Genomic DNA, 14,442 nt, shown 5'->3' with positions numbered 1-14,442 from the left:
ATAGTCTAGTACGATGTAGATCTTTGCTTCGTGCTGCTGCCCGAACTGCCTCTAACTGCTACTCAGTCAGTCCCACGTTCTCGCTCCTGCTGTTGTTTGCCAATGCGCTTGTGTCTGCCAGTCGGTACACATGTGCAGCGCACATTTCCTTGTTTACAGTCCGGGAACTTCGGCGACCAAAAAGCCAGGATGCTACTTGTAGATGCCAGGATGTTGCGAGCCCTCCGCCGCGAGAATACGAATTGCGTTGCCGTGTTTATCTCTTGTAAGCACCATGAACATTACAAATCCAAGGCAAATAAACCCTTTAGTCAATATACGTAGGTGGATTTTAAGCTCTCCAAACATCATTTAAAGTGTTTCTTACCTTTATATTCTTGTGAAAATTCTGTCAATGTGATCGGTACAGAAGTGGTCAGACGACAATTCAATATGGCTACAGTCAATAATGGGTGTGCTAAATGCGCACGCCCTCTGTCATGTTCCGTTTAGAATATACCACTGCTACGAGCACGGACTTATTGCGCTAAGAGTGTAAGTGACTATGTCAAACACTGACATAAAATGCTATACCAGTGATTCAGAAGCAAGCACAATCAGACCAAATTGTGTTCCATACCGACCCTTACCCCTCTCCCGCTCTTATTTCGGTTACAACTCGTTATTCCGAAGGTTCCTTATTCCGAAGGCTCTTATAGTCCGAAGATTCGTTATTCGGTTCATTAGGCTATGGAATTCCGAATTTCATTTTCGGATTAACGAATCTCCGGTATAACGAACCTTCGAAATAATACTACATTACTGTTCGGATTAACGAACCCTTTTTCATTTTCGGACTAACGAACCTCTAGGTATCGGGAATTTGTATGTTTGGAATTGACGAACCTTCGGAATAACGAACAGCACCCGTCCCCTTGTTTCTGACAGCCGCCTGTGTGTCTTCAACTTGAAAAAAAAAATGAAGCAAAAAAAAAACACAAACAAACAAACATAGCCTAAGTGCAACTCGGACACTTCTTTTTGTTTTTGTTTTGCTTCGTTTTGTTCTGTTTTTTTTGGTGGGGTATAGGCCCAATATCGTTACACAATAAAAACACTTTTTTTTTCAATCACTCAGATAGGCCCTAATTCAGTTTGTGTCTGTTTATTTTTTAAACTTAAACGAATAACCGACATACCGTCTTATTTACTCTCCTGAATAAAAAAAAAATCCAGATATAATAGAATTCCACTCAAAATTTGCACCATATTTTATTGCGTTTCAATTTCATCAACTAGAAACGTCACTATAATGGTCGCTGGTATGCCCCAGCTACATCGCACATGGTTCTCCCAATATACGCGAAGAACGTCTGTGCAAATGCGAGACAACAGTTTCACATATAATTGGCCACACAAAAAAAGAACTGACTTGTTTGTCACAAATGCGGTGAGTTTTTGTTTGCCAATGTTTTTTTTTAAATTCCTTTACAGTATATCGGTTTCAGTGCAGACGGATATCTAAATTGTGAGGGCAAGTTAAATATTGGACATCATGGCCCACAATTCGTCAAATAATCATTAAGTGATAACATTATGCATTTTCATGACAGCACTTTGAGCAGTATCAAAGTAATGGGCAAAATTGTGATATTTTGACATTTTCACTTGCAGAGGCCTATATTTCCCGACATTATCTCAATGATCTTTCCCTACAGAATAGCTGTTGTGCAGTTTGAGTAGTAGCCTGTATGCCTAGCTTGATTAAGTTCATGTATTGAGTAAGAGTCCAAGATCATTATTATGGAGAAAAGTGTAATTTTATCATCTATAACGATAATAATACAATTTTGGCATTTTAATCTGACCTGTGACCCTTGATCACAGTGACCCCATGACCCCAAATCACTAAAGAATTATTGTCAGGCCTATGCATCGAACTGCACTAAGTTTCATTAAGATATTTTGAGCCATTTCCGACTTATAATGGAAGGAAAAAAGGAGAAATTTTTATAGCATTTTCACTTGACTTATATAGTTGCCCTTTGACCCCATGACCCAAAACCTTCACTAGAGAATCTTTTTTTTTTTTTTTTTTTTGATTTGGTAATACAATGTACTTTCAGGCATTGCGTGGGGGAAATAGTGAAATTTAAAGGATTTGACCTTGACCTTTGACCTTGAGCATATGTGTACTCAAAATGTGATCGGCACAACTGAATTCTTCCATTAATACACACATTATGTTTTTATAAAGTTTTAGTAGGATACCTTAAACAGTTTTTGAGTCACGCGGTTCTCAAAATTGATTAGGCGATGTCCAAGGCGGACGGACAGACGGACAATCCGAAAACACGATGCCTCCAACAGAGCTACCAAGTCTCACGCATTCTGCGTGAGACTCAAGAATTTAGGGGCCATCTCACGATCTCACGCATGAAACCCATTTTTCTCACGCATAAGGCGAAGTCTGCAACTTGGGCCTATAATGAGCATAGCTCAAAAGATTAAAGTAATAGGGGTCTAGATAGTAATTGAAGGTATATTTCCCTTTTGTCTTTTAAGATAAGTACAAAATAATCACTGAAGTGTGCACCTGATCGCACCATTAAGAGCTAAAAATTGAAAAAGCTCCCTACCGTGGGAGGCCACAGGGGGGAAAAACCCTCCAACACCCTCGCTCGCGCGCACATTTCGCGCGCCGAGATACCGAGTCATGAAAATCTCACTCATAAAAATTGTTTGAACTTGGCATCCCTGCTCCAAGGACACTTCGTGGCGGGAAGCATTAGAAGTAACGTAAAAAGAGCTCTTTCGTTTGCGGATGGGGGATATGGATAGGGTCTATACCCTACCCTATACTAGTTGGCACCCCCCCCCTCCCCCCCCCCCAAAAAAAAAAAAAAAAAAAAATCCTGCGTATGTAGGCCTATAATTACCATTAATCTACCCCTCCGACCTGTTCCACTCCGCTCGATCGCTTTACTCCCTCAGAAAGGTCCACCACTAGAAGTGTCGATAAGACCAGGGAGGTATCTTACCTCCCTGATTAGACTCCCGCCCCTATAAAAAGCCTACAATATTATACTAACCTTATACAGTCATTGCGTGCACGTCTTTTGTAAAATCTATGGAATGTTTTCTGTGATCCCTATACAGTCTTTTATACTGTCGTTAGGAGATGAACTTATAAAACTAATTCCGTTTGCAATATTATTCATTACATGGCATACGGGTTTTGAACCCAGTGAACCAGTCTGGTTTTATGAATTTTATTGCACGGACCGCGGAACCACAGGGTTTGGGGCTGCAGCCTTCCCTCCCCAACCCCCCCCCCCCCCCCCACCCACCCACCCACACACAAACACGTTTTGGGTCTGAAAGGGAAAAGCATCGATCAAAAACAGAGAACAACATAAAACATCAATGAGGACTGCAGTACATTTCGAGATTTAAGGTCACATCAAACGAATAATGCATTCTGAACACATGCAGAAGAGCACCTCATGGTATAATCATAGACCTAGTATACAGAACAGGAACGTTTTGAAAGCTGTTTTATTTACTGAGGTGTCATATTCATTATCATAAGAATAACGATTGTCTTTAAGACCATGCATGCATGGAGTGCAAAACGACTGAATCAAAGAGACAATAGCTACTGTGTGTGTCTGTGTGTTTTCTTTTTGTTTGTTTTTTTAAGGGATGGATAGCTTTGGATGGGATGGGACCTCAGGTTTCTAACCTTTACATGATCACTTTTTTTAAGGTAATGAGAAACTTCTTAATGAAAATATGAAAGAGTATATAATTCTAAGATGTATTCAAAGTTCATTTGATGATGAAAATTGGTTTTGAAATGGACAATTGAGATATGCAAAACGAAGTGATCCTTGGAAAATGAGAGGTGGGACCCACCTTTTATTAGGATCGCTTTGTTTGTTTGCTTGTTTTTTGGACATTTCAGTAATTCCAGTTTAAAATCAATTTTCATCAAATAAAATTTGAATTCCTCGTATAGAGCTGTATACTCTTTAACATTTCATAAAGTGGTTTCTCAGGATATTGCAATAAGAAAATAATAAAATGAGCTGAATCCTCATCTCAGTCAATATACCATCCTTTTAATCTAATTTCTGTTCCACATTCCCAAATCTATAGTCGTTGCTTTATGGTCTTGATCAATAATATCTTAATTGTTCATGTGTATCGTTATCAAAAGCTGTCGCTATTTTGGTAACATTTCGATGCAGTAAACAGGGCATAGTGTCCAAAAATAAGCGAAATTTGCTATCAGGATGGTTATAATTATGAACTACTATAATGTGACAAGGTAACTGTTCGGATGGTGTTTGCAAAGACAATGACAAAAGACCGTGCCAGATTTCATAGGTTTGCCAATATCCGGTGTGTGAATTGCGCAATCGAACGACTCACACCTGAAAAAAACTTGCCAATATAGGAACGAAACAAAACAAAAATGACAAAAAATAAATCCCCTGTTAACAAAGCATAGGGCATGCAACGTCAACAGAGAAAGATAAAATGGGAAAGAGACGTGGTCGGAGACGTGGTAAAAAGCGCAAAATTCACGAGGTGGAACCCGAAACTGACGTGAGAGAGCCGCAGCCTTCAGAATTTAAACATTTTGGTGGATTCAAGTTCATCAAGTTCCTCAACAGCAGGGCACAACTAAGTAACACGATATCCGTGCTTGGAACGTTTAGCGACACACGTACTGCTGACGATCGGGCTGCAGCTGGTACGTGTTCTGTTGATACAGAAAAAGGGGGAGAAGGAGGAGGAGGAGGAGGAGGAGGAGGAGGAGGAGGAGGAGGAAGTTTCGTCACTCAGGGAAACGACAAGAAGGCTGTTGTGATACTCCAGAAAAGCGCGTTCTCTGCAGCATCCGATGGTCTCAAGAAATTGATGACGTCACCAAATACAATGCTCATCCGTACTATGCAAAATGATGTTTACGGAACCTACCAATGCTACCCGAGCACGACGCATCCAGGTAAAGAATATCGAGACGCATGATTATTATTTTTTTTTGTCTGTATATTACTTCCGTATGTGTAGGCCTACAAGCCTAAATTTATAGAAATTTGTGAAGCCATGCATAATTGCAGTTCATTATTTTGGTCTGTCGTGATCATGTGGAAAAGTCACTGGCTGTAGAAAGGTCATTGGTTGTTGTAGACAAAAAGCAAAACAAAAAAACAAAACAACAAAACAGGTCCGATTACCATTCTACAGTGACGTATCCAGGGAAGACCGCATCGGGCGCACACCCCCCCCCCCCCCTTTTATTTTTTTATTTTTTGAAACAAAAGAAATAAAAGGAAACACATGAGGGGAGGGGTGCGCGCGCCCCCTTTCATTTTGTAAACCCGCCCCTCTTTACGGAATTCTTGGATCCGTCCCTATTCTAGGGGCCGCCTCGGCATATTGAGGTTTTGATCTTCTCCATTGATCTCCTGTGGATAGTGACAATAGTGACTTCGACGTTCAGCAGCACTTTCTACTTATTTCATTAGTATATTATAGTATTTATTTTTACACGCAAGTACTCTTATGAATTAATGTTTCATAACAGACTTTTAGAGTGGGATTGAAGAGCTGGTTAGATGAAAAAATTGGACAACTTGCAGCCATGGTTTTGGCTGGGATGGGGGGGGGGGGGACCCAGACCCCCACCACCACCACCACCACCACCGTAGATCTGCCACTGTGAAGGAGAAATATGCGCTCGTAACATCAATATTATTTGTGGCTCTTTTTGTTAGGTGCAAAGATCGTAATCATCTGTCCTGCCACCGAGCTTCACGTTGAGAGGTATGGCTCCTGTTATGGCGTTCAAGATACACGCTTGGTTGTCGAAACGTGCCGCCACTACAAGAACATCGTTCTTCCATACCTCTCAGAAAAGCAGTTACAGGTTCAGGTACACGTTGTATAATAATACAGATAGCGCGCAGGTCCACTGTGCATTCTTCTTAGGTACTGTATGGAATATGATGATTTCATGATACGGAAATAAGACAAACAAACAAAACAACTTTCCGTGCTCTCCTGGCGCTCCATGAAAAATACATGTTATACAAAACTTAACAAATAAGCACATACCTGGTTAGGAACGCAATTTTCCTTTTTATAGATTGCAGTTATGTATCCCTCAATATGAGAGAAACAAATACGTTTGGATTTGAATGTTTCTATGATATAAAATAAATGACAGCTGACGTATTTCATATCAGTAGTTTATTCCAAAGTTTTTAAATGAAGTGATCTTCAAGTGTATTTTTTTTATTTCTTGCATACCCTTTCCTTTTGTGAATAATAGTTTGTAATTTGCGTAACAAATTTGCATCCACTAACGTTTTATCTATTTCTTCGTCTATTTGTGCCTATACATCCAGTTCATGTATAATCTAGAAACGCGTGTTATTCAAACAGTATATCTATCCAGGGAGGTGAGACATACTCCCTGATCTATCCAGCATCACGGGTGGAAAAAGTGATCATAGCCTATCAATGAAACGCATAAAGGCAAAAAGTGAAAATGCTACCCTTCCCTCCCCCACGCCTCCACCAGAAATGATCCACTGTCTGTTTATACATGTATAACAATAACTTCCGGATTTTCAATATTACAGAATACACAATAGAACAAACTTAAGCAACAAAATAGTATTGGCGAAAACCCACGACACACAAAAATTTCCTGTTAGACAAAATATTCTGTCTAATTTTCCGATAATAATTATCCCCCCCCCCCCCCCACACACACACCAATTGATTGGATCGATTTACAACATCCTCGGTAAAAAGGGTCGAAGTCGATCGAATTGTCTTCGACGGGACGATAAGACTGGCTTTTCTACAAAAAGATTCTAAATAAGGATGTATCTATAGAACAAAAGCAACAAAATAGTTTTTGCGAAAACACACACACACAATCCCCATGACACATCAAAATTTGGTGTTAGATAAAATATTCTAATTTCCCATAATAATGCCCCCTCCACCTCATTTAGTGGATTTACAACATCCTCGAGAAAAAGGCAGAAGTCGATCGAATCGTCTTCGACGATCAGGACGAAAAGACTGGCTTCGTCATGCTGCCCGATATGAAGTCACACAGGAAAGGGGAGGGGAAATTCTCCCTCATCGCCATCGTCTACCGACGCGACATCCGCTGCCTCCGTGACTTGGACAAGTCGCATCTTCCACTCTTGACTAACATCATGAAGAAAGGCATGGTAAGGAGCCTTTGATGTAATATCGACTTATTTTGTGACCTTTGTGTACTCGTACATATTAACAGTCCAGGCTCTATTCTGATCCATTTCCAAGGTGTTGTGTGTATGATGTGTTAATGTATGTCATCATTATAGTATTATTGTTGTTGTTATCTTAAATCATGATCCTTTTTCTTCCTTTAGCCGTTTAGTCTTATTTCACGCATTCACTGCTTACTACAAATTCTGCACATGCAGTCAATCTAATATCGTGTATAAATTATATAACCAAATAGTAATGTGATCAAGTAAATAGATAAATGAATAGACAATAAAAATGATGATGATGATGACAATACAAATAGTATAATAATGATAATGATAATAATTATAATAGTGTTAAAATGTTCCTTTCAGCCCGTCTTTGAGAGAAGGAGGTCAGAAAAATCGAGAAGAGACTTATATCGCTCCTGCTTTCGTCTGGATCGAAAAACTTCGCAAAATCTTCCGCTCGAGTTTGCATTTCTCTCGCTCTGGCTAGCAGAGACTCCAAATCATCCGCTTTCGACGAGAGATCTCCCGCCGAAAAAGCCCATTTTTGCAGAATATCCCGTTCTCCCGCTTGAGATTTCATTTCTCCCGCTTGAAATGATTTCTTACTTAATTTTATTGTATGTTGAAAAATAAGCCTTAAATAGCGCGAGAGAGCATCTAGAAGTAGAACCCTAGACCGCAAGGGACTTTGCGCTCGTGATGTGCGCTTTGCGCACATCAAGTTGGAGACTCCCGTTTGCTAGGGGTTTCAGGCGGGAGAATCTCCAGATCAGAAGGTGCTTGGGGTTGGAGTCTCTGGGCTAGGCCTACATTATGTGCCTCGTGAGCTCCCGCATGCTATATTGTGCGTATATAAACTGTTAAGCCTTCTCCCGCCGAACTGTGGTTTTGTCATATATGCCTATGGTAAAAGAAAAAATAGAAGAAGATACATAGCTGGAGATTGCACCAGCTAGAGAGCATACTGCATCATTATAGGCACCTTCTTTGACTTGATATTTTCTGATCAAAACTATCATGGCCAGAGGTGACTCCAAAATATGTAGTAGGCCTACTTTCTCCTGATATGAGGGGCGCAGCCCCGATGAATTAAGTGAATAATATTTTCAGGCACGGATCGAGGCCTGTAGTTTAAACGAAAAACTCGATCAGGCAGTATTGTTTTATATTGTGGATCCAAAACTATTCAAACAGAAGAAGTGAAAATGTAAGGCAAGTAGTCGTGTGGTGGACGCGATGTTGTGGCGGGATCATTATTATAATTACCGTACGAAGCAACGAACGATGTCAGAATTGCTTTGTTAATACATGTAGTATTATGTCACAGTTGTTTTTATTGTTACATTTCACAAAGTGACGGTAGGAAGCAGTGCGCGATGTCTCAATCGCTGTGCTGTGATAGCTCGTGGAGACATTTATTGACTGATAATAATGTTTGATTATTATGGTCTGATTTTATGGTAGTTGTCTGGGGCAAGTTATTTTTCAGTTGGGTCCCATTTTCTCTCTTCTTTTCTTTTCCTTTTTAAAACAACGCCTGATGTGGTGTCACAATAGTTTTGGTAGAAAGTATACATTTCACGAGTGACAGTAGGCCTATACGAAGCAGCGAGCGATGTCAGAATTGCTTGGAATGTCACAGTTGCTTTGCGACGTTATTTCACAAACATGATATAAAATTATGTAGTGTGCCCCCCCCCCCCCCAACAAAAAAGGTACAATCGAATTTCTGCATTAATAACTTTCAAAACTTATAAAAACAATCTATTTCCGGGTATGAAATCATAACTTGTGACATACATCTTGCAGAAAATCTAAATTAATTTGGTTCAGTGGTCACAGAGAAACAATGTGAATCTCCGTTATGCGTTTGTGAGTCATTTTTTTTTCTACGTTTAGCACTGGGATGCTCTTGGTATCCACATGAATTAAAATATTTAGCTCACAAATAACAGGGCAACAAGCTAATAAGTCTAAATTCTGTGAATAACATTATATAAACATGTAAATATATAAAAAGGCTTAATATAAATATTGTTTTATGATCATCTTGATGAAAAAAGAATAGATAGAAAAAAAGAGAAGACAGAAAACACACAATCAAAAATGAGGAAGAGCTTAATCAAATATTTTATGAGTTAAAAGTTTGATTTCTTTCTTTAATCATTCATTTATACACCCTACCAAAAAAAAAAAAAAATCGTAATTTCCTTCTTGACGTATTCATTACTCGTCATGTTAAGTTGAAAATGAATAGAAACATGCAGTCCCTTTTTTTAAATGAACATCTTTGCATTTGGAAGGTGCGAACACACATAGCATGAACAATGCGTCTCTTAATTACGAAACTTGGAGGGAAGGGCTCGGACTTTTGACATGCACTTTTATCCGTGACCATTGACGCAAATTGAATGGGGGCCTTCTGCAAGATAAAGTTACAGTTTCATACCGTTAAATTTCATTGTGATCAAATAACTAAGTTATAATTGCAGAAAGTCCGATTGTTTTTTTTTTTTTTGACATTCGGTATACATTGCTTGGAAATGCCGTCATACAAAGCGACGTCATTTTGCAAACAGAAAGATATGGAGTGTTATAAGCAGGCGAACATTCTGAAGTAGCTTGAAATACCTGTAATCACGTGAAGCTCTTGCAACCAATATCTAATCATCGAAGAATATATTTTTGATCCAAAATATTTTAAGCCATATGACCCCGCCCGGCGGTAAAGGAGATGTCGCGCGTCGCGCGCGTGATGAATGCGCTTCGCGCACATGGTTCGCATGTTTCCGTATTCAGAGTTCCCCGTTAGGTAAGGCGTCCCGTATCCCGCGAGATTAATCTCCCGTTGAAGATCGTAGATGCTTGGTGTGAAGCCGTGGGGTGTGATGAAGTCTCTACTAGAGGAGTAATGCGGTCAGGTGACCAAAAAGTCGCCTTAAAACTTCTGGACTCTGCCTTTAATACAGATAACACAATCCTCGAGAGTGGCAACTTTCTTTCGTTATACAACCTATCTGAATTTCGTTATTTAAGCTAAACCATTAAGTTTATAAAGATATGTGGATAATAATTGTTAGAAGTGAATTTTTATTTAGTTGTAAAACAATTTGTTCTGTGTTCATCATAACGGGAGTGCACTACTGTACGTAGATTGCCGGTTGTGAAATGTGAACTGTGATTAACGAATTAACTTTTTTTTCCCCTTTGAATCATCTTAGTGTACAGAAAAATCTAGATATCTATAATCCTTTAATCCTACTCCAGTTCTACACGTTCAATTCACTTTATGCTTCAGTGCACAGTTGTATTGTACCATGGCATTAATTCTGATTTGGTATCATTTTCTATACATGTTCAATGCTCTTTTGTGTGACTATAAACGTAAATACATTTGTACTGTTAACTTTACAGTGTCTCTTACAACACCTCAACAGGTGTATTATGTAGATAGTATGCAACGCACAAACACAAATGCACACAATTCAGAGCTACCAAGTCTCACGCATTCTGAGTGAGACTCGAGCATTTAGGGGTCGTCTCACGATCTCACGCATGGCACCCATTTTTCTCACGCATCGGGCAAAGTCTGCAATTTAGGCCCATAATAAAAGGCATAGCTCAAATTGAAGGTACTGAAGTATATTTTCCTTTTGTCTTTCAAAATAAGTATTAATAGCCACTTAAGTATGCACCTGATCGCACCAGTAAGAGCTAAAAATTGAAAAAGCTCCCTACCATGGGAGGCGCCACGGGGGGAGGGGGGCCGGGACCCCTCCCACACCCTCACTTGCGCGCACATTTGCTCACCGAGATGCCGAGTCATGAAAATCTCACTCATAGATTTTTTTTGAACTTGGCATCCCTGACAATTACACACAGACACTCAAATGGTACATGTAGGCTGTAGATGGATGTTATTGTGTTGTTCTATTAAACTAATTTGATGGCTGTTAAAATCACAAATCAGTTGACCAACAGGCCAAATAATTGCACGAGATAATGAAGCTCACACATGTCTACTGAACACATACCTATGAACATTTGTACCGAAGACAAGGTTCAATTCACATACATGTACAAAATAATTTCAAAATCATTCTAGCAGTGTGAGGTAGGAGTAGCTCTGGTACTGTATTCACTGTTCACATGCATTCACTGCCATACGCAATCCCTCCAGAAAATTCACCGTTCATCCCATTTTGCTGCTCATTTACACCATACCTGCCAACCCCGAGACTTAATAAATCTGAACAAACAAAGAAAAATTATTCAAAAATCTGAACTTCCGTAAATTTCATAAACTTTACTATTACAGATATTTCCAAAAAATCAGAACACACTGAAAATCAATGCATTTTCTTTCACTGACAAATCTGAATATTCAGATTAAAACTGAACAGTTGGCAGGTATGTTCACATCCTTTAAAGGACAAGTTCACCTTCATAGACATGTGGGTTGAGTGAATGTAGCAATATTAGTAGAACACATCAGTGAGAGTTTGAGGAAAATCGGACAATCTGTTCAAAAGTTATGATTTTTTTAAGTTTGTACTCAATCACAGCTGGACGAGACTACTATAGATTGTGATGTCACATGAGTACAACGATATAAAGAAAAGAATAAAGAAAGAATAAAAAAATTCAATATATTTCTATTTTTCTCGCATAACAAAAGAACACTCGACTTCTCTCTTTCAGAAGGCAGGGGGAATAATATTACCCTAAACATACGTCAGTAACAAGTCGAAGAAATGTGCACTTTACTCAAAAAGTAAAGTTTTGTGAAATTCTTTTTTTATTTTCATTATATTGTTGTACGCATGTGACATTACACACTGTAGTAGTTTTCTCATCCAGCAGGGACTGCATAGATACTTTACAAATTCATAACTTTTTAACAGATAGTTCGATTTTCCCCAAACTTTCACTGATGTGTTCTTCTAATATTGTTGCCTTCACTCAATCCACATACATGAAGGTGGACTTGTCCTTAAGTGTACCTCTTGCACTCTATCCTTGTCAACAGAACTGCATAAGAGACAAGTTTTGCGTCCCCCACGACATGCAGAATGTCTTCATCCACTATCCCCCAACCTACTACCATCTCCACATTCACTTTGAAAGTGCTGGGCCGCAGGAGGGCACAACAAAGGGGTCCTTGATGAAACGGGCACACCCTCTAGCGTCGGTCATCAGGAACATCGAGACATGGCCGTCGTACTACCAGGACTGTGTCCTGCCTTACCCGCTCCGAGCGGACGATGCACTACTGGCAAGATTTGAGGAAGCAGAGATGACCAGCGATGCAAAACGGAGGAAGCTGATGCCATGATCGGACAGCTGCTTCTAGATAAAAGGATTTTTTTTTAAAGTTCTCTGTGCATCTGTAGTTCAGATAAGCATATCTTGTGTTCTGCCTACCTGATGAAATGTATCAGATTTTTTTTTTTTTTTTTGTACACCTGTCCAAATCAAAATATCGTCTGTTCAGAATGAGAGGGGCGTTAAGTTGTCTTGAACACTAAGGCCCGAATTCAGGAAGGTGGTACAAATGAAACCATGTTTTAAACCATGGACAAAAACCATGGAGCACCAAGTGTCGCATGGAATATTTCGTTACGAAATTGGTTATTGTTGACAAAATCATTTTGTTAACGAAACGGTCATTTTGTCAACAATACCGGTAACCAATTTCGTAACGAAATATTCTGTGCGACACATGGCGCTCCATGGTTTTTGTCCATGGTTTGAACCATGGTTTCATTTGTACCACCTTCGTGAATTCAGGCCTATGGGTTTAGTGGCAACTTAATGCCCTTATCATTCTCAACCGACGATATTGACTTGAAAACCAAAGACATTAAGATATAGCACATTTTAGAGTAATAGGAGAATGAGGCCTCCCTTCCATATTGAACGCAGTGAATGAAAATCATGTAAAACAACGTTATTTAGATTCTGGATTGAACATAAGGTACTGTAAAAGACGATATATTCACGGCATAAAATTTTCACGGAATTGGAGCCGATGGCCTTTTTCGCGGCATGAAATTTTAACGAATTACCTCTGTCTTTCAATGCATATACATGTACTTTCCTGCGCATTTCAATTTGGCGAATTTCGGCTCTCACGAAATTCACGAAATTAAAATGCACACAAACATGCCTCATTTTACAGTACGTTGTATACTGGTAGATACATGTAGTGCAGGTTCATGGCACATCTCGTCATTCAGTAAATAATTCAAGTGAATAACCATGTAATCTTGAATGTAATCTTGAATGTACCTCGTATTACTTATTGAGCACAGGGAGTGAGCAAAAATATTCATCCTAACATGCTGGCCAACATAATTCATTTAATGCAACTTGTTTTATAAATGGTCTTCAGTAGCATTTTTGTTGTTGTTGCTTTTTTATACTTAAAGTAATTTTACTTGAATGAGCTACAGTAGAAAGTGAAAACACAATTACAGGAAAAATGGTTATTCAAGGATATGATAGAACAGTAAAATCTTGTCAAAATTTTAAGTTTATAATTTCTTTAGGGGATCAATGTTTTACAAGTATTGTTTTTCTTCAGTGGGTGCATGCAACATTTACAAAGCATTGCAATACAGTGTATTTAGACTATAAACACAAGGGTTACTGTGGCCCTTGTCTACTGCATTTCAACACTGCATTGGCAAAATAATGTCTCAACAATCATTATGTGAACTTCATTTATGCTTATTGCCTTTTACTAGTAGTCTATCCTAGGGTATTCAGGTTGTGGATGCCTATGGCAACATTCTCACATCATGTGTCTATTACAGTATAAAATCATGATTGTCAAGATGGCTACTCATTTTTGCTGTGAATACTAGATACATGTAACGCTGTAAACTGAGATGGTGTGTGTGAACAATGTTTTGTAAAATGATGTCAAGTTAATCTGATGTCCACCGATTCTCTACAAGGTTTAAAAGTTCTTAACTGCTTTACCTGTACGCATTGCAGCCAATATTTTACTGCACTGTGCAGGCTCATAAATATTCACTTCTTTAATTAATGACAATCACACTCATGCAACAACCAAAGCATTTCAATGCATGTCTTTTGCATATATGTTTTTATTTCAAGCATACAATATCTTGTGGAAACAGAGCCCATAATTATTAGC

The 14,442-nt window shown here is 39.0% G+C and overlaps 1 protein-coding gene across 1 annotated transcript; it reads left to right on the top strand.

Moving 5' to 3' along the window:
- Positions 1-4,524: 4,524 nt before the first annotated feature.
- On the top strand, positions 4,525-12,612 carry LOC139719912 (m7GpppX diphosphatase-like). The gene is made up of 4 exons (XM_071631296.1): positions 4,525-4,741; positions 5,769-5,926; positions 7,020-7,244; positions 12,307-12,612. The coding sequence occupies exons 1-4, from the start codon at positions 4,525-4,527 to the stop codon at positions 12,610-12,612; spliced, it is 906 nt and encodes a 301-aa protein (XP_071487397.1).
- The last annotated feature ends 1,830 nt before the right edge of the window (positions 12,613-14,442 follow it).

This window comes from Diadema antillarum, unplaced genomic scaffold, assembly GCF_040938485.1.
Source record: "Diadema antillarum isolate AM-2024a unplaced genomic scaffold, OU_Dant_1.0 scf00000116, whole genome shotgun sequence".
In the NCBI taxonomy this organism is placed as follows: domain Eukaryota; kingdom Metazoa; phylum Echinodermata; class Echinoidea; order Diadematoida; family Diadematidae; genus Diadema; species Diadema antillarum.
Note: the sequence above shows the minus strand (reverse complement) of the source record. Positions and strands in the feature narration are given on the sequence as shown.